At 37.8% G+C, this 26,497-nt stretch overlaps 3 protein-coding genes across 9 annotated transcripts in view; all 3 read left to right on the top strand.

Moving 5' to 3' along the window:
• The first annotated feature begins 1,041 nt into the window (after positions 1–1,041).
• On the top strand, positions 1,042–12,455 carry coro1cb (coronin, actin binding protein, 1Cb). Of its 6 annotated transcripts, XR_013784371.1 has the most exons (13): positions 1,042–2,201; positions 2,850–3,956; positions 7,267–7,466; positions 7,589–7,711; positions 7,797–7,926; positions 8,040–8,221; positions 8,304–8,423; positions 8,518–8,622; positions 8,866–9,011; positions 9,565–9,627; positions 9,879–9,936; positions 10,199–10,441; positions 10,534–12,004. XR_013784371.1 is itself a non-coding variant. In XM_079419939.1 (12 exons), exons 1-12 carry the CDS (start codon positions 1,163–1,165, stop codon positions 10,651–10,653), a joined length of 3,573 nt encoding a protein of 1,190 aa, XP_079276065.1. In that variant the 5' UTR covers positions 1,042–1,162; the 3' UTR covers positions 10,654–12,021. The 6 variants fall into 6 exon arrangements, 4 of the variants coding, with proteins under 4 accessions (XP_079276065.1, XP_079276064.1, XP_079276066.1 ...); XM_079419939.1 differs by lacking the exon at positions 9,565–9,627 and having other exon boundaries at positions 10,534–12,021; XR_013784370.1 differs by having other exon boundaries at positions 1,048–3,956; positions 10,534–12,008.
• A 581-nt stretch (positions 12,456–13,036) lies between these two features.
• On the top strand, positions 13,037–16,320 carry LOC306871678 (transmembrane protein 119-like). Its single transcript, XM_079419773.1, has 2 exons — positions 13,037–13,219; positions 14,695–16,320. The coding sequence occupies exon 2, from the start codon at positions 14,710–14,712 to the stop codon at positions 15,586–15,588; it is 879 nt and encodes a 292-aa protein (XP_079275899.1). The 5' UTR covers positions 13,037–13,219; positions 14,695–14,709; the 3' UTR covers positions 15,589–16,320.
• Positions 16,321–19,977: 3,657 nt separating this feature from the next.
• The window catches only part of LOC306871675 (serine/threonine-protein kinase N2-like), a 15,452-nt gene continuing 8,932 nt past the window's right edge, over positions 19,978–26,497 (top strand). The window contains exons 1-5 of one of the 2 annotated variants that reach the window (XM_079419769.1): positions 19,978–20,299; positions 21,537–21,813; positions 22,707–22,861; positions 25,170–25,299; positions 26,220–26,371. In XM_079419769.1, coding sequence (XP_079275895.1) covers positions 20,279–20,299; positions 21,537–21,813; positions 22,707–22,861; positions 25,170–25,299; positions 26,220–26,371 — 735 coding nt within the window. In that variant the 5' untranslated portion in view covers positions 19,978–20,278. The remainder of the gene's footprint in view (positions 20,300–21,536; positions 21,814–22,706; positions 22,862–25,169; positions 25,300–26,219; positions 26,372–26,497) is intronic. The other variant, XM_079419770.1, reaches the window with a different exon arrangement.

The raw sequence follows: 26,497 nt of genomic DNA, 5'->3' as shown, positions 1-26,497 counted from the left end.
GAGAGGCACAAATGAGATGACATTTACTGATAATGTATAGCCATTTTCATTCATGTTTACACAGACAGACCCACATTCACAAGCTGTGTCATGTACCTCAAAATACACTAATGACTAGTCTACTTAATATAGGCCCTCTTGAAGGCGTGAATTTATCCTCATTATTTATGTCTAAGTAAAACATTGTGCTTTTTTAGTTTAGACAGCAGCAGAGGCAGAGGACAAAGGCCATGCTTACACCTTATCATATGTTTATATTTGGGAGACTATTTTAGATTATTCTTCCCACGAGACACACTGTGACACTGTCAGCTGAGCATTATGCTTTGCTGCTTACTTTCAAACCACTGTGCAATGGAAGTTTTAGAAGGTCACTGATAAAGCCATGACCCTTATAGCCAGAAGTCACACTGCGATGGAAACGGAGATGTGTCTATTTTATAGCAACAGGTCACTTTCTAGAAAACAAAGTTTTACATTTATTATACATCAAAGTCAGAATAATTAAATTATAAACAATAAATAAATGAGAAGTGATTAATAAATCAAATATAATTAATAAATATTAAATTGTTAGTAAAAACAAATCAGTAGATCTAAACACCTGTGCTGCTGGTTCTTAAGCTGGTCTGTAAATCAATCCACATATTTTTATGGAAATTTTAGTGTAACTTCTTTCAAAAACATTAAAAGAGTTTACTGACCCCAAACTTTTGAACTTTTCTCGTGTAGATATATTGGTATTTTTACATTCATTTATTTTAAAATACCCATTTTAATTTTAATTTAATTTTAATGTATTAAAATAAATGATGAACTCAATTTTTAGCTTGGGTGGAAACAGAGGCCAGGAGGTCTAGGGTGTTGTTGTCAAGAGCCGTATAGGATATGTTTGGAGTCTGTGGGTTTTCCCCTTTCATGTCTAATGTGACCTTCGCACCTGGTAACTGATCTACTCTGCCAGTTGTCCGGTTCCCATTTTGGTTCTGTGACTCAGTAGCCACATTGAGAGTCATTTAATTTTAGGCATTGCAACATTCCAGTTAGAAGTGATGTGAGAGGAACAAGAGAGAGCTTGAAATGGGCAGTGGCTCATTATAGATAAAGATATACGGTCTGTTCATAAACTCATGGGTGGGGATATGTGTTCTTCACAGGGGTGATGGGACAGAAACAGGACAAGGAGCTAGGAAAAGAAGACGCCCTGACCGGTGCCATTAGTGACTATGAGATCTTAAACCAAAGCGAGGAGGAAGCACATTCCAACAGCCCAGAAGAAACAGACCAGAATTTTGTTTGCTTGGACACCTCCATACTAGAGCCCTGTCCCGATCAGGAACCAACAAGACCTAATGACAACACCACTGAGCCCTCTTTCAACCAGGGAGGAAAAAAGATCAGACAGAGTTATGACACGGATGTTTCGCAGAATGGCAGGACACCAAATCCTCAGCTGAGCCTGGCAGGAGGTCCATGTGCCTCAGAATTCAAAACAGTCGCAAGCGACGCAACCGCCACAGACATATTTACTGCTGTGGACCAGCAACGACCTGACAAAACAGACAGAATGACTAACAAAACTCACCTCAAGGATACTCCAAACATGTTAGAAGGCTCCTGTCAAGTGGACTCAGCAGATAATGGCATGAGTATTGAGAAGAATGAGACACAGATGCTTTCTGACAGACACAATGGGATGACAAAGATGAGTGCTGATGCTGAAATAAAGAGGAAATTTTCTTTGGAAACAGAGAATGCTGATTTACTTCAAAGGAAGCCATTCCAGGACAAAGACAAACATGAAATGCAAACCCTAAGCAGTGACAAAATTAGGAGAGGTTGTGACAAAGTTTGCAAAGAAAGTGCTGGAACTGTTCAACACAAAAAAAGTCCTGATGAGGACAGATTTGAGTATTTGGACAGAGCTGATTCTTTATGTCCAGAGACTGTGACTACATGTACATCATTCACTGGGCTCCACTCGAATTCAAGTCGCCCATGGCTTCAGAGTGCAAATAAGCAGGATAGTTTACAGGGAGACAAAAATATCAGAAGAGGTTTGTCAAGAAGAAGTGTTTTACAAGAACCCAACGATGCCTCACAGACACCAAAAGCAACAAACTTCAGAACCAACCAAAGAAACCCAACTTTCCGTACACCATTGCTGGGAAAAGAAGAGACCGAATGGGGTGAAATTGAAGGTAAGGACAACATCTTACATACTCCCTTTGATGAACCTTGTTTATTAAGATCTAGAGTGACAACATTCGACCCTTTCGACTCTGACACTGTTACTGAACCCACAAATCCAGACACAGCTCTAGTCCCGTTGAGGATTGAGGAGGACTTTGATCAAAAGGTATTAAGCACATTGCGTCCAGATTTAAGCCAAAGCAATACTTTGTTTCACACTGAGAAGCAAAAAGATGACAAAGCGGCATTCACTGTCATGGAAAAACACTCAACAGTCATGTCATCTGAGAGTTTAACTGAATCCAGTGCTAAAAACGTCCCTGTTAGCAATGCGCCTCACACAGCCAAAAAGGGAGTGTGGGGAGCAGAAGCACCATGTGTGAAAAGAGACACTGAATCTGTTTATCAAAAAGCTGTTCGGTCCAGATCCACAGAAAGCAGGAAAGAATGCGATGGTCATCTTAATGGAAGGCATAATACTTCTTTACTTGAATTAGCAGGCAAAAATGATAGAATTCAGGGCAAAAGTGTCTGTAATCCAAAGATCTACAAACTGGATGACATGAACACAGAAACAGAGGCCAAAGAGAGCTCTTCCAGCGGTAAATGTTTAGATCAAACGATCGTAAATCATTTCAATTCTTTTTCTCACTCAGATTTTAATGCACCTGATGCTGAAAAAGTCGCACAGACAGCTTCTTTGCAACAGGAAAAAGAGCCTCTCTATTTCTCAGATGTGATCACACCACCACTTCAGATTCATACATTTCCTGACCAGGAGGCGAGGAAGTCGTCTGACGTCTCTCATCTGTACGTTCCTCACGCTAAAATACAGAGCATGATCCCTGACATCCCACCCACAGATGCTGAGACAGAGAAAAAGGCCAAAATCAAAGGACCACCACCACCTGTTCCAAAGAAACCAAAGAATCCCTTTAAAAAAGCCATTGGCCGTAAGAAATCTGCTTCTCATTCCACAGAGGAGCCAAGCAAATATTCGGACCTACTACTCAGAAATATTCAAATGGGCAGAAGGCAGGCAGCACTGCAGTCCGTTGATGATTGTAATACGCATGCATCATGTCTTGATATGTCACCTCATAATATGGAGTATCCATTCTACATGTGCATGCCCTTAGAGCCTGAGGCTGCTGATATTCCAAGATATTATTTAGTCCCGTATGATGAAACTGTTGCACCTGACTGCGATAACTTGATAGAAACTGTCGATGATAAAGAACTAAAAGAAATGGATATGTCTCAGCTGAGACCATTGTTAAAAAGAAAAGCAAAAATGAAGGGCCCACCACCACCTGTGCCGAAGAAGCCTCAAAATCCATTTGCTAAAACAGACACAGAGAAGAACCAAGCAAGCAAAGACTCTGATCTGGAAAACGTGGAACAACCTTTGAAATATGGTAGACGTGACTCTGAATGCTACATGATGGACATGGAGGATGAAGAAGGCCGTAAACCCACCGCTGTCCCAACTAGATATCCTTACGCTGCCTGTCGAATTCCAAGCAGTGATTCTTCTGCTTCAGAGGAAAACGAACTGTCCAGATACAGGCCCGTCTCTGAACTCATCAGAGACAGCAACAAAACCCAGGAGAAAGTGATGCATCACAGCAGGACAAACATAATGGAAGCCAGGCCAGATGTGACTGTGGGAAGCCAGAGTCTAAAAGTATCGCAGATGAAGACAGCCTTTGATGTACAAACATCTTCCCATAAAATGGAAAGAAGATCCTCGCCAAAGAAAGGTAAGATAGGTTTTCAAGCTGACTGCATTCCTAGTTTTCATTCAGTATACATCTGATGAGGTTATAGAAAATCTTGAAGAATGAGACACAGTGGGTTTCAGTATATACATATTTATATACATTAAGATTTTACTTAGAACACTAATGAAGTTAATAATAGTGTTATGACATTACTTAAATATGCTTACTGCAATAATTTACCTCATTTAGTTTGATTATCTTTTGTAAATATGGGTAAGAAATCATAAGACAAATTTATGAAATAAAAATGTTAATCTTTCTAACTGTCAAGAAAATTGGTGTATCTTTATGTGGACTTTCACTTTGACAGTTGCTTTCAGCTCGCTCGCTTTTATTCACTGATGCTGCTTTGGAATAGTATAGCCTTACATAAAAATATATATATTTCAAATAATATATTTAAAAAATTGTTTTAGTTCAATATAAAAGCCAATTACTTAATTTTGTTAACAACATCTTGTGTTTATATTATGTTTCAGAATTTTCTCACGTTATAAATTTCTCCTTATACAGTACACGAAAAGCCTATAGCTGTCTTTATATTTCACAAAGGAGGTTCCTCGGATCATAATATCAGGGTTCGTTGATATCACAAAGTTTGAAAATCCCTACACCACACTGAAACAGAAAAATAAAGACTCAAGATTAGATTTTAGGGCACATTGCACTTTGTAACATAATACAACAAGAGCATGACTTCATCCTTTTCACTCTTAACATAATTACCAGAGTCCTGTAACATTATCAGCTCCGTTGAAGGCAAAGCATAATGTGTTCATGTGCACAAGATGGAAAAGCTGCTTGGGATCAAGGTAGTGTTTGCAATGGAGAGATGCTCAGGGGTCTTTCCATTTCTAAAATGACCTTACCAGTTAAACCACAGTGACCTGTCAGCCAGTACGGCACAATTTGCACCATTACTTCTCATTCACACATAGAACTGATGTCCGTGTAGGAGGACATGAGGAGGAGGGGAGGGGAGAGGAGAACAAGGGCGTTTTCTCCCGTTCATTCAGAATAAAGGAGGAGGGAAGCTATTGTGGCTAGCCGCAATACACTGAGACAGTCACCAGCACAACTGAATCTGTGAGAAAATAAATTAATGCTTTGAATTTGACGCTGTGAGAGACGTAGTACTGATAAAGGTAAGCGTTTTGCGTTTGCTCATATTAATGCAAGGCAGGTCAGTGGTGCAATAGCCTCTACTGGAATGCTAGCTCGATTTTAGCAAGCATCACTGATTTAAAACAAGCACTGGAAACAGCTAGGACATTACCGAGAAAAGAAAAAAACTTGCGCTGGTGCATGTGCATTTGCAAGCGTTTTGGCTCATTTAGCGGCATGTGAGACTGCATCCAGCCTTTGAATTTCATGCATACGGCGAGATAAGCAGAAATAGTGAGACATTAATTGAAAGTTGACCATCATGACCTGTGCCGGGTAGATAGCACGCCTCCACTTCAAAGCGGCACGTCGCAGTTCGCCAGCGCCTGCAAAGAAAATCACGCACGGCTCAAAACATGCTGCATATCGGATGCTTTTTCTGCTGTTTTCATTCATTTGGCCGGTTAGCGTTTAGCTCGATTTCTCACACCAGTAGAAGCCTGCCCATCTATCGATTATGTCATGGTTTTTCATTCTCACTCTTGCACTATGGGCGAATATCTTATCCTTCTCTTCATCTTTCTCTTATCCGCACATATGTTTTCTCTTTTACTCTATATCTTAATTGATCTTTTACTAGATTATTAGTGGTGTGTGGGTTTTTCTTCGCCGGGATGCTCATCATCATCATCATCATCAATAAGGCAGCTCGGCCATTAGATAGCAAACACACACACACCGCCATACATCTGACCTATTTCCAAAAGCACATCCATGACTTTATTGTGATGACTACGTTTTATTCTCACAAACACAGCTGTTTAGAATGTTTTTGTTTATTATTAGTGTTATTAATGGTGGTAGCTGTTATTTGTGAAGACACCACCATCAATCAGGGCCCTAGCAGTTCATCTCAACCAATGCTTTAGATAATGCACATAATGCATTCATAAAAGCGACTCAAATATAACCAGTGATTATTCATGTATAATTATGAACATCAATTTGTTTTTCAGTATATTATACCCTTAATAACACTGGTTAGGAATAATCACGCTGGCTGTGTCACTAGCATTTTCTTTGGCATCACTGTTGATATGTGCATCATTTTTGGCCATCTTTGGAGTTTGTTGCTTATTAAGAAATGCTGTCTTTTTGGCTCTTTTAGGAATTTACTATGTGAATTCTATCTTTCTTTTATACTGGTTAAATAATAAGCAATACAAATTTATATCCGTTCAAGAAAGAGAATGTTAACTTTTATAGGCTACATATGATGCATGAAATTTGTGCTAAAATATGTGACCCTGGACCACAAAACTAGTCATAAGTATATTTGGTATATTTGTAGCAATAGCCAACAATACATTGTATGGGTCAAAATGATTGATTTTTCTTTTATGCCAAAAATCATAAGTAAAGGTCATGTTCATAAAGATATTTTGTAAACTTCCTACTGCAAATATATCAAAACTTAATTTTTGATGAGTAACATGCATTGCTAAGAACTTAATTTAGACCACTTTAAAGGCAGTTTTCTCAATATTTAGATTTCTTTGGACCCTCAGATAGGATATTGTCCTATCCTAACAAACCATACATCAATGGAAAGCTTATTTATTCAGCTTTCAGATGATGTATAAATCACAATTTCAAAATACTGAACTTTATTACCGGTTTTGTGGTCCAGGTATGTGACATATGTGCTTCAACAAAAGTACTTTTTTACAGTATGAACTGATAAAAAGAAATATTTTTTTTAATCGAATAAAGGATATAAAATATAAGTCACTTTAATTACTTATTACTGTAATTAATTACTTATTCAGTCATTAGAACATGGTTTTCTCATATGAGGATGAATGTTTCTACACAATGGCTCAATGAAATTCACACACAAAACTGCATTTGACTTGTCTTTTATGGAGAAATGCATATACAGGGTGAAATGGAAAACCATTTCCCAGTGCTGACTGTTCATCTTACCCTAATATGATACACTGTCAATAATAAGAAAGCAAAAGAAAAACATTGAACATCTGCCATTAAGAATGTGTTATACTGCAATATATAACAGTCGGGTATTTAAATATTAAATAAATAAAGTACTATTGTAAATAATTTTTTTTTTAAAAATCATTACAAGTAGCAAGACCACAACATTTCCCTTCTCTTGTGTTTTCAGAAATGATCAGACGAGTGGTACGACAGAGCAAATTTCGTCATGTGTTTGGTCAGGCGGTGAAGAATGACCAGTGCTATGATGACATTAGGGTTTCGCGGGTTACCTGGGACAGTGCCTTTTGTGCAGTAAACCCCAAATTTGTTGCTATTATTGTGGACGCTAGTGGGGGTGGAGCTTTCCTCGTTCTGCCTCTGCTAAAGGTAAGGGATAACTGCATATATGCTCACTCAGCATTTATACAGTTAGTAATTTGAATAAGCATAGTTGGTCAGAATCATGCAAAACGAGACATAAATCCATGCTCTCTGTTTCCTGTTTGCAGACGGGTCGTATTGACAAGGCCTACCCCACTGTTTGTGGTCACACGGGCCCTGTGCTGGACATCGACTGGTGCCCGCACAATGATCACGTCATTGCCAGCGGCTCTGAAGATTGTACAGTAATGGTACGTTCAGCTCCTTCACTACATCCTCTTTTATAGAGATCCGATAGAGTGAATATTTTGAAAATATTTGCATTTTGTCACACAGGTGTGGCAGATCCCTGAGAACGGCCTCACCGCACCTCTTTCTGAGCCAGTCGTGGTGTTAGAGGGTCACTCCAAGAGGGTGGGCATCGTGACGTGGCATCCAACAGCCCGCAATGTTCTGCTAAGTGCAGGTAAGAGATTTTAAAAGCGAGCACACTACATAAAAACTCCTAACGTTTGTCATCTTGAACATGTTGCGTGACTGAATGATCAAAAAGTAATTTTGTCTTCCCTTCTCTGTCAGGATGCGATAATCTCATCATCATTTGGAACGTGGACACAGGAGAAGCTCTGATCAACCTGGAGGACATGCATCCGGATGTGATCTTCAGCGTCTGCTGGAGTCGCAATGGCAGCCTCATTTGCACCGCGTGCAAGGATAAGAAAGTGCGCGTTATCGATCCACGCAAGGGAAAGATCACTGCGGTAAGTGAAAACATCTCGGAATTACATTGAAGGCTCTTTATTTCCACAGTTCTTTGTGTCTCACTGGCATTGATGATCACAGGAGAAGGATAAGGCCCATGAGGGGGCACGGCCCATGAGAGCCATCTTTCTGGCTGATGGAAACATCTTCACCACCGGTTTCAGTCGTATGAGTGAGCGGCAGCTAGCCTTATGGAATCCAGTAAGGCAAAATAAATACATTTCCATGTTTTTTGAAAAATTTAAAATTTTTTTAAACACTCTCATTAAATATTTTGATGTTCCTCTATTTTAAGAAAAACATGGAGGACCCGATATCAGTGCATGAAATGGACACCAGCAATGGAGTGTTGCTTCCATTCTATGACCCTGACACTAATGTAGTCTACCTGTGTGGAAAGGTGAGCAAGTTTTTATATGACCCAGAAAGCATGAGTTCAGCAATATTGTATTAACAATTAATGCTGTATATCTTTATTGTTGTGTTTTTAGCATTTTAATGAAGGTTATGTTAATATAACGAAATTTGAATAATTTGGGGCCCCCCTAGAAATTGGGAACCACTGGCTTTGCCTCAAGAGTGTGATGCATTACAATATAGTATGTATATTTTAATACAACTGTAATCTTGTTTTCTGTTTAAGGGTGACAGCGGTATCCGTTACTTCGAGATCACAGACGAGGCACCGTATGTGCACTACCTCAACACGTTTTCCAGCAAGGAGCCCCAAAGAGGCATGGGCTACATGCCTAAAAGAGGCCTAGATGTCAACAAGTGTGAGATAGCCAGGTATGCACGATTTGCACAGGTATTTCTTTAAAGTGTCATTTTTGAAAAGAGAAAACAGACACAGCAAGTGTTTGTGGCCTTAGATTCATTCAGATTATCTGAAGTGTTTGAGGGGCTAATGGCCCTGTCAGAATCTGGATATTTTCGAGAAACTAAACTGACTTCTGGCCAGCATTGTTGTGATTATGGCTCTGAGCTAGGTTGATTTTATTTCTCCAGTAGGGGGAGTCATTAGTCTGTCATTGACTATAAAATCTAAGGCTATGGCAATGTAGCTTTGGTTTCATGCTGTGGCGCCTAAAGGTCAATGAAATGTTATTTGACTACTAATGATCATTGTAAGGATCATTAATTTTATGATTCATTCTGTCATAAGGGTGTAAGTTCTGTGTTTAATCTTTGTCGGAAACTGATATATGTATAATATTTTGTATTATATTTTATTATATTGTACATAAAAAGTTATATATAAATAGAATTGTTTATAATTATAAATAATTGTTTTTTATTTTGTATTTATTTTCAAATGTAATCTATTCCTGTGATGGCAAAGATGAATTTTCAGCAGCCATTACTCCAGTCTTCAGTGACACACGATCCTTCAGAAATCATTCCAGTATGCTGATTTTGTGCATACATTTACATATAAATGTATAATAAAACAGTTGTGCAGCTTATTATTATTATTACTATTTTCAATTTTTAGGATCCTTTGATGACTAAAAAGTTCAAAAGAACAGCATTTATTTGAATAAGAAATCCTTCATAACATTGTAAATGGAAAAAGTAAAAACATTGTACACATTTTTTAGATTAAGATTGTGCTTATTACCATAACGCCAATAACACGTCTGTTGTTTCTCACAGGTTTTATAAACTTCATGAGAGAAAGTGTGAGCCAATTATCATGACTGTTCCTAGAAAGGTACTTTTAACTGTATTTCACTGTATATTAAAACAATGATTGTTAATAGTAATGTTCAGTTGATAAGTTTTCATTTGTTTTGTGTTTAGCTTTACAAGCAGAGCTCAATCAAAGTGAGATTTAATTGCCATTAATTGATGAAGAAAGGGGAAGTCACTTGGTTTCAATTAATATTAAAGCAGCAGATGTTTTCAGAGAAAACAAACAGCATGAATCCAAAAATACTCATTACGGTATTTCCTGTCTCTTTGGTTTTTGGCAGTCAGACCTCTTTCAGGATGACCTCTATCCGGACACAGCAGGTCCAGACCCGGCGCTAGAGGCGGAGGAGTGGTTTGAAGGCAAGAATGGCGAACCGATCCTGATCTCGCTCAAACACGGTTACGTTCCGGGCAAGAACCGCGACCTCAAAGTTGTCAAGAAAAATGTGCTAGATAACAAGGCACCCAAGAAGGTGGAGGAGCCAGCAACTCCCCAGAAACCTGCCTCTCCTCAGCTAACCAGAGTAAGGATGATGCTTCATTGACTCTTTCTTATTTTTCCCACTCATAGTTGGCACTAAAACACATTTTCCTATTTCTTTATTCTGCTTCGCAGAAGAATGAAGTGAAGTTAGAAGAGCTGCTGCGAGAAGTAAAGTCCCTTAGAGATCTGGTCACTCTGCAGGACAGGAGAATCGCCAAACTGGAAGAGCAAATGGCTAAAGTGGCAATCTAAGACACTGGCGGTGGTCTTAGCCATAGTTTTCTGAATGGAGGAAGAGAGATTCAGTTGGGCAGGGGGGGTCAGTCACTGCCAAAATTTCTCAATTTGACTCGATCATTCCGCTTGGTGTTTCTCACAAGGACAACTTCAAGCAACATTCCAAGACGGACTTTTACTTTTTGTCAAGTCTCCCCCAAGCATTGGAAGCAGAAGCAAAGCTGTGGCAATGAGTGGTCACTGGTTTTAACTGATGTTTTACATTTTGTTAAAAAGTTTCTTACTTCTTTTGTTATTGTAACATTGTTTCCATGAGTATTCTGATATTAACCAGTATGTTACAGAGTGTTGTTGTATATATACATCAGTATTTCTCTTTCCTTTTTTGTTGTGCTGCCAAATTTGAGGTGACTCAGTCACCTCTCCTTTTATTTCTACTTTTATATGTTTTTCCCAGTTGTAGATAGTGACTTATTGAAAAACAAGACATACTGTTCAAAGTGGGACATGAGCAGAATAGGCGGAATTATGTGGATATCATTGTAAAGGCAACTAATCATAGATGATAAGGAAATAATTTAATGAAATGTTCATAACCATTCAACATTTAGGATTTGGAAGAATCATTCCAAATAATGTCCGTTGTGATGATCATGATCACTGGAGTATTAATCATTTCCTCCACTGGCTGCTTTGAGATCATCATCATTAATTATAAAGCATCCACCAACAGGGTTTTTCAAAAATATAACACAGTCAGTTACAGTATAGCCAAAAGCAATAACTTCATGTTGCAGAATGAATGTGAACGTAAACCTAAACCTGTTAGACTTCGGCAAGTATCGTTGAAAATGCATTCCTCGTGCATATTCTTCATAAATCAAAAACTTACCGTTGTAACTTGATAGTAATTATGAAATTACTGTTGCACCTCAGGAAATCAATCACTCTGAAGTCAGAAACATTGGATGCTCAACACTTTCCATTTGCATGAGGTTTTTGCCACAGAAATAGTACCTTATTTTGATTAGGAAATGGCTATTTTTTTTTGCTGTCATTATCCACGTTCTCCACTTTGCCCCCACTTTTGAATTATTCTCATGTTACTGTTACTGACACATGCTCTGATAAGTGAACTTGGTTTTAAGAGGCAGTGGCTACCTGCGAGCTCTTCTGATGTACATGTACTGTAAATGTATTGGTGCCTCTACGTGTGTTTCTGGTTTTAGACAGACCTCCTCAGTTGACCATTGATAGAGGACAACATCCATGAAAATCAGCACTTATCTGTGTCCTAAACAGTCTTGTGCATGCATTCCAAACTTCACCTAAAATAAAAAAGGTTGGCTCTACAATAAATCTTTTCATTCATAATTCTTCATGAAGCCTGCTGTCAGATTCTTGTTTGTAGGACGGTTTACAATGAATAACCAAAATGTGGTCATGTTTACCAATATAAAAAGTTACTTGAATACTTGGTTATGATTAGTTAATCATGTCATTAATTGGTAAGATATTTCCAAATATTCCTCATCATTCACGGCAATGCTGTATATCAGTCAGGTCTTTCAGGGAACTGAAATATCTTGTGACACTATTATTGATTGTAATGAAAATGAGCTCAGAGGACTTAATAATTATTGTTGTCATAGTTGTGTATATTGTAATGACTTTAAAATAATATACACAGTATATAATTACAATAATATTCCAACTCAAAACTGTATTTTATGCTCACATATATCTATTTATTTGCTGAGTAGCTTGTCACTATCTCAAAATAAACCCCTTTCAGGGTGATGCAAGACCCCTACATTATCCCAAGACATTTTTTCTTTATTTACTGTTATTTCAGACGCATGTAAAGACATTTATTTGCTATGTCTGTTCAAGGTTTATTATTCTGCAGTAAACAAAGTTTACCATTTAGTCTCACATTTGCAGCTCATTATATTGCTGTACTTCAGGTTTGAGACTTGCCACAGCAGCCCATTATACTGTATCTCAGGTCTCAACACCCTGTCCATTGTTCCAGCAGTGGCTCACAGCACGCTTGCCCTCTCCCCCGTGGACCATGTGAGCACAGGAAGCATAAAGCTCTTCCTCAGGGACCTGATAGCTTCTGTTTGAAGGCCAAAAACAAATCCAAAGTATTTTACAAGGGACCATCAATATCTGTATTTAGATTTAATGGTTAGACAAATGCAGTTTTAAAGGCACTTTTGATTTTAGTTTCAAGAAATGGATGAAATTGAGAATCTAGTTTGAAACAAACTGCTACATCTGGTGGCTTGAAGTTCTCCAGTGAACAGGCAGGGGGAAAAAAACTCGGCTCTCCCCCAAATAGCCTTAACGAGAACAGTGTGTCTGGAAATGGCCCAGTCTGCCTTTCTGGGACAGAGTAGAAGCAGGAGGAGGAGGAGGGGAGAACAGGAGTTTCTTCCCCCCCTCACCAATCCAACTGTTCTTCATCGCGCAGTCTGTTACAACAGATATCTAGCTTGAGAAGAGGAAACAACGGACGCTTTCTTCATGTTAGATCCTCTTCAGTCGGCATGTTTTAGAACACCAGCACTTGAAAGTAAGTAAGACTTTCGTTTCAACATTATTTCTGTCTGCTTTCTATTTTAGTAATATCGTTCCTGTCCATGTAATGATAGACAGATGACTTACCTTACAGGAATGCACAGCTTTAAAACGTTCATGTCCAGATGTGGCTACCCAAGTTTAAAACTGTTCTCTAACAGTTCAACAAAAGTAGTTCTAGAATGGACTCTCACAGTTGATTTTGGCAAGATGACCCCTCTCTTTTTTTCATAAAGCAATAGAGCTAAGGACAGAACTTTCTAATGTTTGGAAATTTTTTGAAGCCAGCATAAAAACAGAGACTAATATCAATGCTGCATGTGTGTATATGTGTGTGTGTGTGTGTGTGTGTGTGTGTGTGTGTGTGTGTGTTTGAGAGTGAGGCGCCACATGAGCTTGATACTATTTCCATTGTGCTCCAAATGCCCAGTGATGATTATGGTTGTCAGCTTGAGCACAGATGGCACAGAGTGGAGAGACCCCAGATGAAATATCTTTGCTTAAAGAAACAAACCATCATAATTTATGTTGGTTCACCAGCTGTCTTATGTCAAACTATACTACATTTAGGTTACACTTTACAGTAATATTCAGTTTGTTGGTATACCATAATATTAAAAATGTAACATTTAATATTTTTATATTAATTTCTACATTTACTAATACAGCATTTTAAGTTGTATAGAGTAACATGATTATCAGTATGCATCATTATGAATAAGCAATTAACTAGTACAATTATTTAGATTAATAAACGCTGTAAAAATGGTTGATTATTGTTTGTTCATTATAGTAAATTAACTATTGGTAATGAACTGAACCTTATTGTAAAGTGTTTCCATTTTTCCTTCATCAAAAGTAACTTTGTTAAATGTAAGAAATGGCTATACAAAAACTGGAAGTTATTGAGTTGAGCATGTTCATTCAGATGCTACGGAAAGTGAAACTTTAATGCTCATGAAACCTCAAAGAAGGGACTGATGCTCAGCTGTAGTTTCTCAGAACATAATGCATCTGGCTCAGAATCCAACGAGGTTTCCATGTGGCGCTTTGAATTTTGATTGCACCACAGGAAAAACATAAGACAACTGCTGTAAATTAATGTCATGAAGTAAGAACATACCGAAGTCTCAGATTGGGGCCAAGTCAATAACATTTCAGCTAACAAAAATACGTTCTAAGAACAAGTTATGAAAATGTTATTTCTAAATGTTCAAAACACCAATTTTTAAATGTTTAAACATTTTCTTGATTATGCAAACTCAAAATGTTATTGTAAAGTCTAAGTTTATTATTTTATACCAGATAACTTTGAACAACCATTCTATTAGTGTTACTGGAAGAACATCCGTTGCTAACTTCAAGAACCTTGCCAAAACATTAGCCACAGTTCTGAGAAAATTCCCAGTTAGCTTAACTGGTTAAAACATGTAAAGTCAAGTAATTAAAATGTATTTTTAACCACCTCAGGTATTCAGTCACAGGATGGCCCACTCAGCTCTCCACTGCCTCATTGGCCTGTCTGTCATTCTGCTACCCAGGCTCCCTACTTATGCCACCCCAGTCATTTTTTATGACTCTTTGGAAGGCAGTGGGCAGTGGGACTCTGGGAGCACAGACCTGACCCCCACACCCACCATTTCCTCCTTCAATGAATCGGTGAAGTCCACCTCCATAGATGGAGAAAAACACAGCAAATCATTCTTGGATCAGCTGGTGGACTTCTTACAAGAGAACCACCTTCCCATAATCGTCATTACCACATTACTTTTTCTTATCACCATCCTCTGCTCAGCTGCCATCTTGAGTCGCCGACGTAAAGTCAACACCTACTATCCTTGCGCTTTCCCTTCCAAGATGTACGTGGACGAACAAGACAAGACCGGAGGAGCACGCTTCTTCAGCGAAGTCCCAGAGAAAGCCAACACCAGCTCCAGTGAGGAGCCAGTGAATTCAGCCAGGCAGCTCCAAGAGGACATCATGCTGGCTACCAAGAACCTCCGAACGCCAATCAAGACCCCATGGAAGGAGAAGAATGAAGTGGCGGAAGACCAAAAACATGCAGAAGACGAGGAAAGTGCTCCGTGTGATAAGAGTCAAGAGGAGAGCTGTGGCTCACAAGAGAACAAGACCACAAATCAGTCTGTGGTTGAGGATACTGTGGAAAAGAGCTGCCCCAGCAGGTCCCAGGACAGTATCCTTGCTTGTGACATGGAAAAGACTGACCCCATGGACTCCGAGCCCCCTGAAGAGAGCAAACATTCATCTGGGCCAAAGAGTTCGGAGATCCAAGAGGACATCGACAAACAGGATGTTGCTACTTCAGGCTCACCATTTATCAGTGAAGAGAAAACAGCATTTTAGCTTGGACATTTTTAAAGCCTTAAACACTTAAATGCAAATACAGACCAAAGTGTATTTCTTGCACACGTTGTAAAACTAAAGAAAATGTAGTATGAAGTTTCATTGAGATTGTTCATGAAAAATATATGGCTTTAATGTTGTTTGCAACTCTTCGATTTTCCAAATATAAATGTAATAATCGGTTTTAAATTACTTAAGAGTATATGATATGAACGGACGCCTATTGGGCAAGACATAAAAACAGCTTTTTAAATGTTGGTTGTCATGAATCTCTTTTCATTTGACATGACTTTAACCCTAAATCAGACATTTTTATTCTTGTTTGCTTTACTCTCCGCTATTAGCAATGACATCCATATAGACCGGAAAGATTAGGATTATGGAATTAGATTGCGTGAATGGCTCGCAACACCATAAACACATGCATCCAAAAAATAAAACAAGCACACTTACTACTCCAATTAAGGAAACAAGTCTAAGTGTAGAAAAGCTTTGCTGCGAGTCAGCTTACGGTTTACACATTCGGGCTCCAAGTATTTCCTTTCAAGGTCGAGAAGTATTCAGCCACAGCAAGTCCTATGCCACCTTTCAAACAGTTTAGTCTAAGAGCAGTTAGTCTCAATACGTACTTTATGAAGAACACAATATTCTTAATAAGCTTACTATAAGATTTGACCACATTTCATACTTCACTATTTGAATGTACAAGACAATCCGCCATTTAGAATTTCTAAAATAAAAAGTCAACAAATGCTGGTCAGTGTTATGGTTTGCTTCAGATCTGTTGGTATGTCACTTATAGCATAACAGTTAATGAAACAAACCTCAAATTGAGATGTATAAATCACATTTTCAAATGAAAACCACATACAAGCCATGCTGAAACCAGGTACTATGAAAAATTAGTTAATCACTGTAAATTAGCATCATGTTTCTTGATTCCAAGGGTATGCGATATTAATTCCAATGCCCACATGATTGAGGTTTACACATGTTTTATTTAAAGTACTAATGTTTGAAAGGCCATCAAATGAAAGCCCAGCAGCATAAATCACCATCATAAATCACATCTTTCAAACTAAAATAATAGAATAAAATATTTTGTGCGTTTTCAGCTAGCAAGTGAAATCACTGACACTTTTTCATTACATCAACATATCTAAACAAATATGGCTTAGACTGTAACAGTGTTGGTAAGTACTTTTACATTGTGCGTTTAAAAGACCGGCTACAATGCAACAGTTGGAGAGCTTTGGGCTAAATTAAAAGGGAGGCTAAAGAGCATTGATTCTCAACTGGTTTTGTTTCAAGACCCAGATTTGACATCGGATATCAATTGGTGATTCAACCTCAAACGCTGAGATTTATTACAACTACCATGAACTGTGCAGACTCAAAAGTATGCATTATTCTCTTCCAAGACAATAAGCTTTATTTTAGCTTTGCATGTTTATATGGTTAGTTGGATTTTAATAATGGAATTTAGCACTGTTATTTCCCTGCTCCCCACGACCCAATCAGAACAGACCTGAAACCCCTTTTGGACATGAAGCACCAGTTGAGAACCACTGATTTAGAGGATCAAGTGCGCCTCCTAGTTGCGAGCCATGGCAGTCTTCTCACCCGGTTTAACTTCCTGTTTCAGACGGTAGTCTGCCAAAGCTGCTTTAATGGCATCCTCAGCCAGCACTACAAAGCACAGAACAAGGTCAGTTACAGAAGGGAACATCATAAGTAAAATTTTTATACATTTTTTTTTTTTTTTTTAAATCAACCAGAGCAGCAAATATAATGCAAGTAAATATTACACAAACATAAATCAAATTAAAAGGAACACTTACTTGAGCAGTGCAGTTTGACTGGTGGAAGACTAAGCTCCTTCGCAATCTGAGTGTTTTTTATCTTGAGGGCTTCATCAATCTGTACATTGTTTGAGAATTTTTAGGTTTAATTGTTTTATTAGGACAAAAACACTAAATCAAACTTTGTCACAATGCAGATTTTAAACATTTGCACCAAAGTAACAGAACCAATAAATGTGACCATTTTTGCTTACAGATTTGCCTTTCACCCACTCAGTGGCTAAAGAACTGGAAGCAATAGCAGAGCCACAGCCAAAGGTTTTGAACTTGGCATCCACAATCTTCCCAGCCTCATCCACCTCGATCTAAGTGAGAAAAACAAACATACACTTCAGTCCATCAAATATACGACTACCGCGTCAAGGGTGGTGATAGCTTCCATCATCAGCATTGTGACTCTGATGTGTCAAATAATGAATATACTATAAACAAAAACTCAGCATTTAACATTTGTGATACAGTGTTGACATCAAATGACTGTTCAATTTTGTCAGAGAAAGAGTTTATACGAAAAAAATCCAATACAGCTATGAAAAGGGCTTAAACAACAATAGTCTTTATCTTGTAAGGGGTAACACAATTGGTGATTCGTTGATTATTTTAGTTAAATTGCTTTAGTATTATATATTGGTCGCAGATTCTTGTATTTTTGGGTCCATAGTTTAATACTAACCAGGGACAAGTGCTACAAATATTATATTCTGTACTGTCCCTGTGAAATAAACAATAAATAGAATAAATTAAAATATGCAGACTCATCGTGAGTAAGCACCCAATCCAATCTGAAACTTCAGACACCGTACAGAGAATTAATCCACTTAAATTTTACACTGTTTTATGTTTAAGGGCACAATACATGTTTATTTTGTTCCCCTTTTTATAGCCTATGCATTATTCCTTGTCACAAATGCAAACACTCGTCATCAAATACCAGTGCTAAAAAATGACAGTTAATAAGCCTACAGTAATGAGCATACTGTACCCATTCTGAAAAAAAAAAAAAAAAAAAAAAAAAAAAAAAAAAAAGACTATTTGGGAAGAACAGTGGCTAAAGCAGTCATTAAACCTATTGTTATGCAAGACAGGATTACCTGCAGTTTCATCACATCTCCACAAGCAGGGGCACCAACCAAACCTGTGCCCACATTCTTGGCATTTTTATCCAAAGACCCCACATTTCTCGGGTTCTCATAGTGGTCCACAACCTTAACAAATAAAAATAACGTTTAAGGGAGGGGCCAGTTGAGTTATTTGGCTCACAAAGTCAGGATCACGTGCCATTTTATTGTTATAAAAGACAAATAAACAACCATGCCAGGCTCCAATCTCCCCCATTTTGACCTAGCTTGGTGTATTCATCTTGCAATAATACAAATGACGACTTTACATTTCAAAATGCTGTCTTTAAGATAAATCATGGACTCATACAAAGAAACAATTTAATTAATTCTTAATTCTTCAGCTTGTACTAAATGTGATCTCAACCGATATAAACTGACTTAAAAGAATAAAAACTGAATGCGAACTAAAAAATGCAAAACTTGCTATGTCATATGTTAGTGGAAATAGTACAGTGCCAATAACTATCATTATGTATCACGAGGTGTCAGTCATACAGGAAACCACCTCAAATACATAAGGTCAAAGCTAAAAACTTTATAGTAAATTGAATGAGTCATACTAGCTTACCTTTTTGTGATACTCACATTGCATCCTCAATTGAGGAGCTGAAAGTGTTTTGAGAATTGCCGGAGACGCGCATTTCTTCGCAAGCAAAGCCGCCATGATTTCTGAAATGACGCACTTGAAAACTCAAATAGCGGATTTATACTCCGTTTAGTCTCGCGCACTTCATCGACCATCGCGAGATGTGAGACAAGTGGAGAGCAAGTTTTATGTTCAAATTACTTTTATACCTTTATTATTATTTATCTACTCTTTATATTTGTTGTTATTATATCCTTTATTGTTCTTAAGTTGAACAGTTTAATTTAAAAAGCATTAAAGGATTTTAATAAATAGAAATAGGATAATTCAAAAAATCTTATTTTGTAGAAGAGCAGATTGTTGTTTTTGTTTCACTTTTATCCTATGCCTTTTCTGACTGTTGAAACTTCGTAGCTTCCCTTGTGCATATTAAATAATGCTATATAAATGCTTATTGATTATTATTATTGATAGTAGTACTTGTAATAGAAGTTTTTTTTATTTTATTTTTTTATTATGCCTTACATCAGAACAATACAACGAGAAACATTCAAGTGTAAAAGAAACATAGAAAAAGATGAACAACATTAATATAATGAAACCGTGCCAGAGGACAGTAACAAAATATAATAGACAAATAAATAAATAAAATTACAAACCGTTTTTTTTGGGGGGGGGGCTCACTTTATACAATAGCATACCTGCTTACAATATTATGAGTTACTTGTAATAGAAGTGTACTATTGGTATCCATGCCAAATGACATCATTGCAGCGCCTGTGATTGACAGCGCTGTCAGCCAATCAATGAAAAGGGGGGCGGCGAGGATTTTTCAAACCTCAGGAAATGGGAAAGGCAAAGCAACTTCCATAAAAAAAAAAAAAACTACCGGTAATCCGAGAGCCGTCTAGCCTCCCAGCTGACAGTCTGCCACCTGTATCTTCTTCCAGCACCAAACTTTTTATTCCCTTTGAATGTCTTTTTGTTTGAGCTCTCAGATTCAGTTGGAAGTCTGGATATGGTTTCTAGTGTCTCTCAATCAGGCGCCGCGTGAGCTCCAGAGAAGAGTCGGTTAACGTTAGTCCGAGCATCACTGTTTGCGTGTATCGGACAATTTCACAATGTCGGGTGTGACGCTTCAGGTAAGAAATAAGACATTTTAACACAGCCATACTGATACAGTTAGTAATGGAGTAATAGGAAACGCGGAAAAGTGCTGTTTGGGGATTAAATAAATCCTAAAATAAAGCAGTCAGATCGTTAACGTTCAAACGTCTCGCTGTGGGGAGTCCTGTGTGGCTCAAAGTTTGAAACGAATCAATCAAAACACACCCAAAAGCTATTTTCTTTAGTAATAGCGAAACTATTCTAAAATGTAAAAAAAGTGAAATATAGAAAACAATTAGACAAATGCGGTATTTTGTCGCATTACACCTGTCTCCTTATGTTATGTTGTTTATATGGCAGTTCTCGAGCTTTACTCAAACAATTAGCTAAATATCACTAACGTTAAACATTTTCAGGTTGAACGGGTTTGACAGGACTTCAGCTTCTTCTTTCCCTCACTACACAAATGTAACTGAAGTTATGTGTATGAAAAAAACGAGTGACTTTTAAGTCTTTTGTGATTTAAAGTAGTTGGAAGAGTCATGTTATGACTGGTTGATGATAGTCTGTTTTCGAAATGTGGTCTGCCTGTTTTTCCTGCTTTGCTGCTGTTAATAAGTGTTCGTCCAACACTAGTTGACAACCGTTAAATACTGATAATATTAATCTGAATGATGGTAACTACATCATTTATGTGTATGTAAATTTCTTAATGGTGTCATAAGAAGTCAGAAGTGAGAAGTTGACACTGCCCTCTGTGTAGCAAATTATGAATGGCTTGTTCAGAAAAAAAGCCATTAATAAATATAGGGTTTTTACTTCCTTTCATTTAGCTTTTTCCAACTCCTGAAATGTGAAAATTTGCAAGTGTTTAAAGCCTCAACTCTGAGATATGTACAAATGCGTTTATGATGTAACTGCTCCAGCTGCTTGCTATGCACATTCAGCTCATATCAGTGACCCTTTTTTCACCCTGCTCATTGCAAGTCCACCTTATCAATATCTGTGGTCACACTTAATGGATTAGTTGCTTAGTGTAATGAAATTACTTTAAAGGATAGTTCAGCCAAAAATGGAAATTCTGTCATTTACCTGTATGAATTTCTTTCTTCTCTTGAACATGATATTCAACAGAAGAAAGAAATGTATACAGGTTCCTTACCTTACTTGAACCGCAGATGTCTATGTTTTATCAAAAAGGCAGCTGTAAGCGAACAAAAACTTGAAGCATGTTGGTTTTTGTACTTTTTCAATGTTGCTTGAACACAACAGAGCAGCTGTCTGCGGGGTCTGGCTGAAGGTGACCTCATGGACCCTGAGTTCCAGCAGCGTGTAGAGGATGCGATCGCCCTTCTCAGGCAGGAGATCCAGCGGGAACTGAAGATCAAAGAGGCGGCTGAGCGGCTGCGACGGGCAGTGACTAACCGCAAGAATGCTGCTGATGTGGACGGTCAGCTTAGAGCCTCCAGCCGAAAGCTGGAGCAGCTCCACTGGGAGCTCCAGGAGCTGAATGCACGTGCTATGGCCACGCAGAAAGATACTATTACAGGTGAGAGCAGGAAGGTGTGATTTCATAATTTCATGTAATTTCATCTTTATTTTTATAGTGACTGAAATCACACACGTTTCAGTCCTATTTTCTTTATCTAATCTTGTTTTACATTTGGATCATTGTTCATATAATTTTAATTATAATTTTTGTTTCAATAATTTAAAAACATATTTAAACATTACATCAATTATGTACTTGTACAGGACATGAGTGTGTGTGTGTGTGTAGTTTTTTTTTTGTAAACATATACACTGTTTAAAAGTATGTGGTTGGTACAGTATTTTCAATGTTTTTGAAAGTAGTCTCGTATACTCACCAAGGCTGCGTTTATTTGATACAGCCAAAACAATAAAAGATTTAGAAAAAAACATATTGCGAAATATTATTACAGTTTAAAATAACTTTCTCTAAAATGTAATATATTCCTGTAAATAAATAAATAAATATATTGGAAAATTTCAGGAATTTGCAGAAATGTTTGGAAATTTTCCACCTCTTTGCACCCCTGTTCAGTGTTGAGAACAGTTGTGCTGCACGGAAACCATGATTTTTTTTTTTTTTTTTTTTCAGGATTCTTTGACATATGAAAAGTTCAAAAGGACTGCATTTATTTGAAATTAAAATGTCTTTTGTAAAATTATAAATGTATTTAAATTCATGTTTGATCTAGTGTGTTCTTCTTACTTAACAAAAATATTATTATTATTATTATTTCTTTCAAAAATGAAACATTCTGACCCCAAACTTTTGAATAGTGGTGTAGACAGAGTTTCTTTAAACTGAGCCCTCTAGTCTGTAAACCCCTTTAAACAAATTTAAAAAATATCAGAAAAGGCTGAAAGAGTCGCTTTATATTTCTTTATAAATTTTCTTTATAATTGTTTTCTCAGATAATACCACCTCTCCAGATCCATGCCATTGGGAAGAGATCACATCACCCTTGGGCAGCCGTGTCCGTACTTTGAAAAAACAGCTTACCATGGAGCTCAAAGTGAAACAAGGAGCAGAGAACATCATTCAGACTTACACTAACAGTTCTGTCAAGGTGAGGATAGCCCCCCTCCTTTTTTTTCTGTGCATCTTGAAGATGATTAACTCGTCCTCCACCACTCTATGTGTATTTAAATCAGTTTGGGTCGCTGCCAAAAGGCTATGAAATGTGATAACACACACACAAAGGAGGTCCCTTCCCCCTCTCCCCTTCTGCCCCTCCATCCTTTATAACCCTTTTAGAGTGATGGTCCCATGACCTCTAGCCGTGAGTTAGCTAGCCGTGAGTGTATTTGAGCCTGTGTGTTTCTATCAGACAGGACTGCGATAATTCTGCAGTGTCTGCCTGAAAACACTGCTGGCAGCTCTGTGATTTATGTCTGTGCTGGATTCAGACAGCTTGAGTACCAAGCCTTGATCTCTCTCTCTCTCTCACACACACACACACACTCACTCAGACACTCACAGACATGCTCTAAAACATTATTTCTTTGAGTCTGAAGAGGAAGAGCTTGCTGGTACTGATTCAGTTTCTCCTGTCTTGGACCTGGCGACAGCAGCAGCCCATGTGACTTCGCTCCAACCAATGCCGACACATTCGGGTTTGGGCCAGCCAGGCAGGGCACGGCAGCAGCAGCAGTTAGAGGTGGCTGACTCCTTTGGAAGGAGATCTGTAAACGGCGTGAGAGAGAGAAAATGAGGCAAAAAGAACAAATATGAAAAGGGGAGGGGAGTAGTGAGCGAGCAAGCGATTGGGACGCAAGGACAGTAGAACAATAAGAAGAAAGAATGGGGTGGCTTCTCGGATGCTGGTCTCAGTGTCTGGTATACGACATATACTGACATGAACAGCTTTGAGGACGGAGAGATAAATACAGGAGGGAACATCTGATGGGGGTCAAGGAAGAGCAAGGGGATGTCATACAGCCATCTGAAAGTTCACAAAACATGACAGATGACCTATTGAGCTGCATTGAGAGGGGGAGAGCACTATGGACGGTATGGTTTCCCTTTTCCTTTACTTCCTGAATGGGTCTTTTATGCAGGTTTCAGAAAAGGTCACATTTCTTGTTGCAGCTTTGTTTACATTGGGGCTCCACGGGACATTGCAATCATTTTAGTATGTGTCTTTCATTTGCAAAATATAGTTGCTGTGTTTCAGGATATATAGCTCTCTTACGCTACTATGAATCTAACGTAACGGCTCATAATGTTTGAGTATGTTTAGGTGTGGTGTACACCTGACTGCTTCTCATAATGAGGAAGAGAGGAGTTTAATGAAGACCGCTGCACTTTTGACCTGTTGGTCTTTGTGGGAATTTCTCATATTGGCTCAGCTCAGCTTAAAGCTGTAGTGTATGATTTTCTGAGCTAATAATGTCATAAAATGAAACGGCAAAAATGACTCTCCAGTTTCTCAAACACTTACTTTTTGTTTGTTTATCAGGCTGGTTGGGATGTTCAAACGAACAGAAAAATGTTTTGATAGCACTGCAGTGTTTACCTTTTTTGGGACATATGAGTGTCTTATACTCTAGTAGTGTCTGTATATTACAGGGTTTCAGCGGTCATGGAAAACATTCCTTTTATAGAATTTTAAAGACGGAAAAAGTCATTGAAATTTCTTTAGTGAATGCATGTTTTACAGGAAATATATTCTGCTTTAAAGTATTTAATTGGCTAGAAACTTACAGATATTTATCAGCTATACTGTGTTTTTTTTAAATATTAGTATATTCATGTTTTTCAGTAAAATTGGTAAATTAGTTTAAATAGTTTAAATTATTGGTTACACTTTATTTTAAGGTCCAATTCTCACTATTAACAAACCATTAACTACAACTTTTGCCTCAAACTCCTTATCTGTTGCTTATTAATAGTTAGTAAGGTAGTTGTTAAGTTTAGGTATTGGGTAGGATTAGAGATGTAGATTATGGTCATGCAGAATAATAAACAGCCAATATGTTAATAATAGGCATGCTAATAAGCTACTAGTAAATAGTTAGAATTGGTCCCTATACTATGCTAACCAGATTATTAATTCTGAGAATTAGTACTTGACAGAAATGGGAAAATTGCCCCAGAAATCTCTATAAAAATTTTTTTTAATTATGATAATAATCAAAAATGCCTAGAAGAGTCATGGGGAAAAATTATAATTTTTTTTGATCAAAATATATGGGAATATCATCAAACAGCACTTTCGAAAAACATCACTTTATAAAAATGAAAATTCCATTTATTTTTTTTCCACTTTTCTTTCTAGTCCCTGACTGCTTGTTCTTTCCTCTGACAGTGTCTTCACTGTTTGTTCTAATTTGTTCTCAGTATCTCTCTATCGCTTCTGTTCTATCGCTCCCCAGGATCGGAAGATGCTGTCCACAGCCCAGCAGATGCTGCAGGATAGCAAGACGAAAATCGAGCTGCTCCGCATGCAGATTGTCAAAGTCACCCAGACCAGAGAGGGAGAGCGGGAGACCACACAGCCAGAGGGTAAACCCACAACTAATTTTAATTGGTAAAGAATTTGTGACAATTAAAGATTTTTTTTTTATAACAATCAATTTATTTCTCATAGAACATTGCCACTTAACGAAAACGATCAGATGGTATTCCTAAGATGACATTGCCCTTTAAACTTTGATACCAAATTCTCAAAATAATAATCAAAAAGAGAACATGTTTCCAAGACAACTGAAAAGTTACAATATCTTACATATTGTGTGCTGAGCCCAGTCTTTGTGGTATTTAGCTAGACATCAAAGCTTTGACATCAGCAATGCAGCATCATCACCCAACTTATAAGAGAAGTTGGTTTGAAAGAATTAGATCTATTTTTCTGAGGATATATTTATATAATGTCAGCTTTGCATTGGGGTAACATTTCAGTTTTGAATTTGGGTGTGGTTTGTTTTGGTTCCTTTTTATTTGAACGCTTTGTCATACAGTAGCATTCACCAGATGCATTAAATGCAAGTGGCATGACATGACACAATTCGATACACAATTCCATTTTAATTGATCTTCAATGTAAGCATAGCAATATTGGGCTCTTGCAGTGTTGCTCTGCTGTGACACTCAATTCTAGTGTTGATTTAAGTGTTGCATGGAACTGATCCAATTAGATTGCTTTAATATTTTTGTGCTCTTTTTATTCTATGGACGATTGTCAATTTCCTGTTAAATCCAGTGCTAAATATTTATTAAACAATAAACATTTATTTTGTAAAATGTATTAAATTACTCTTAAAAGTACTATGGATCTTCTTTTCACTCTATGAATCATAAAACAGATTGCTGCCTGGATTATTTTTTTTTATTCTGGAAGCTGCTGGTTTATACACATGTAATTACTAAGTAAAAGACAGATGGGATGGTGATTTTGTTTTTGCTAAATGCGGGGTTTTGTGCAGGTCGCCCCTCTGAAACAATTAGTCCACTTGAGCTGCGGGTGGAAGAGCTCAGGCACCATCTGAGGATTGAGGCAGCTGTGGCAGAAGGTGCCAAAAATGTGGTCAAGCAGCTTGGTGTACGCAAAGTGCAGGATCGACGTGCTCTAGCCGAGGTAAGTGCATGTATTGGTCTTTAATGTTAAGGCTTTTCAGAAATGAACAGCCACGTATGACGCATTCTGAATGGATTGACTATCTGGAAACTACAGACTGCTGTACTGTGAAAGAAATGCTCCTCC

The sequence above is a fragment of the Barbus barbus genome (assembly GCF_936440315.1).
Source record: "Barbus barbus genome assembly, chromosome: 6".
Classification (NCBI taxonomy): domain Eukaryota; kingdom Metazoa; phylum Chordata; class Actinopteri; order Cypriniformes; family Cyprinidae; genus Barbus; species Barbus barbus.
The sequence above is the reverse complement of the archived record's forward strand: the minus strand, read 5'-3'. Positions and strand labels throughout refer to the sequence as shown.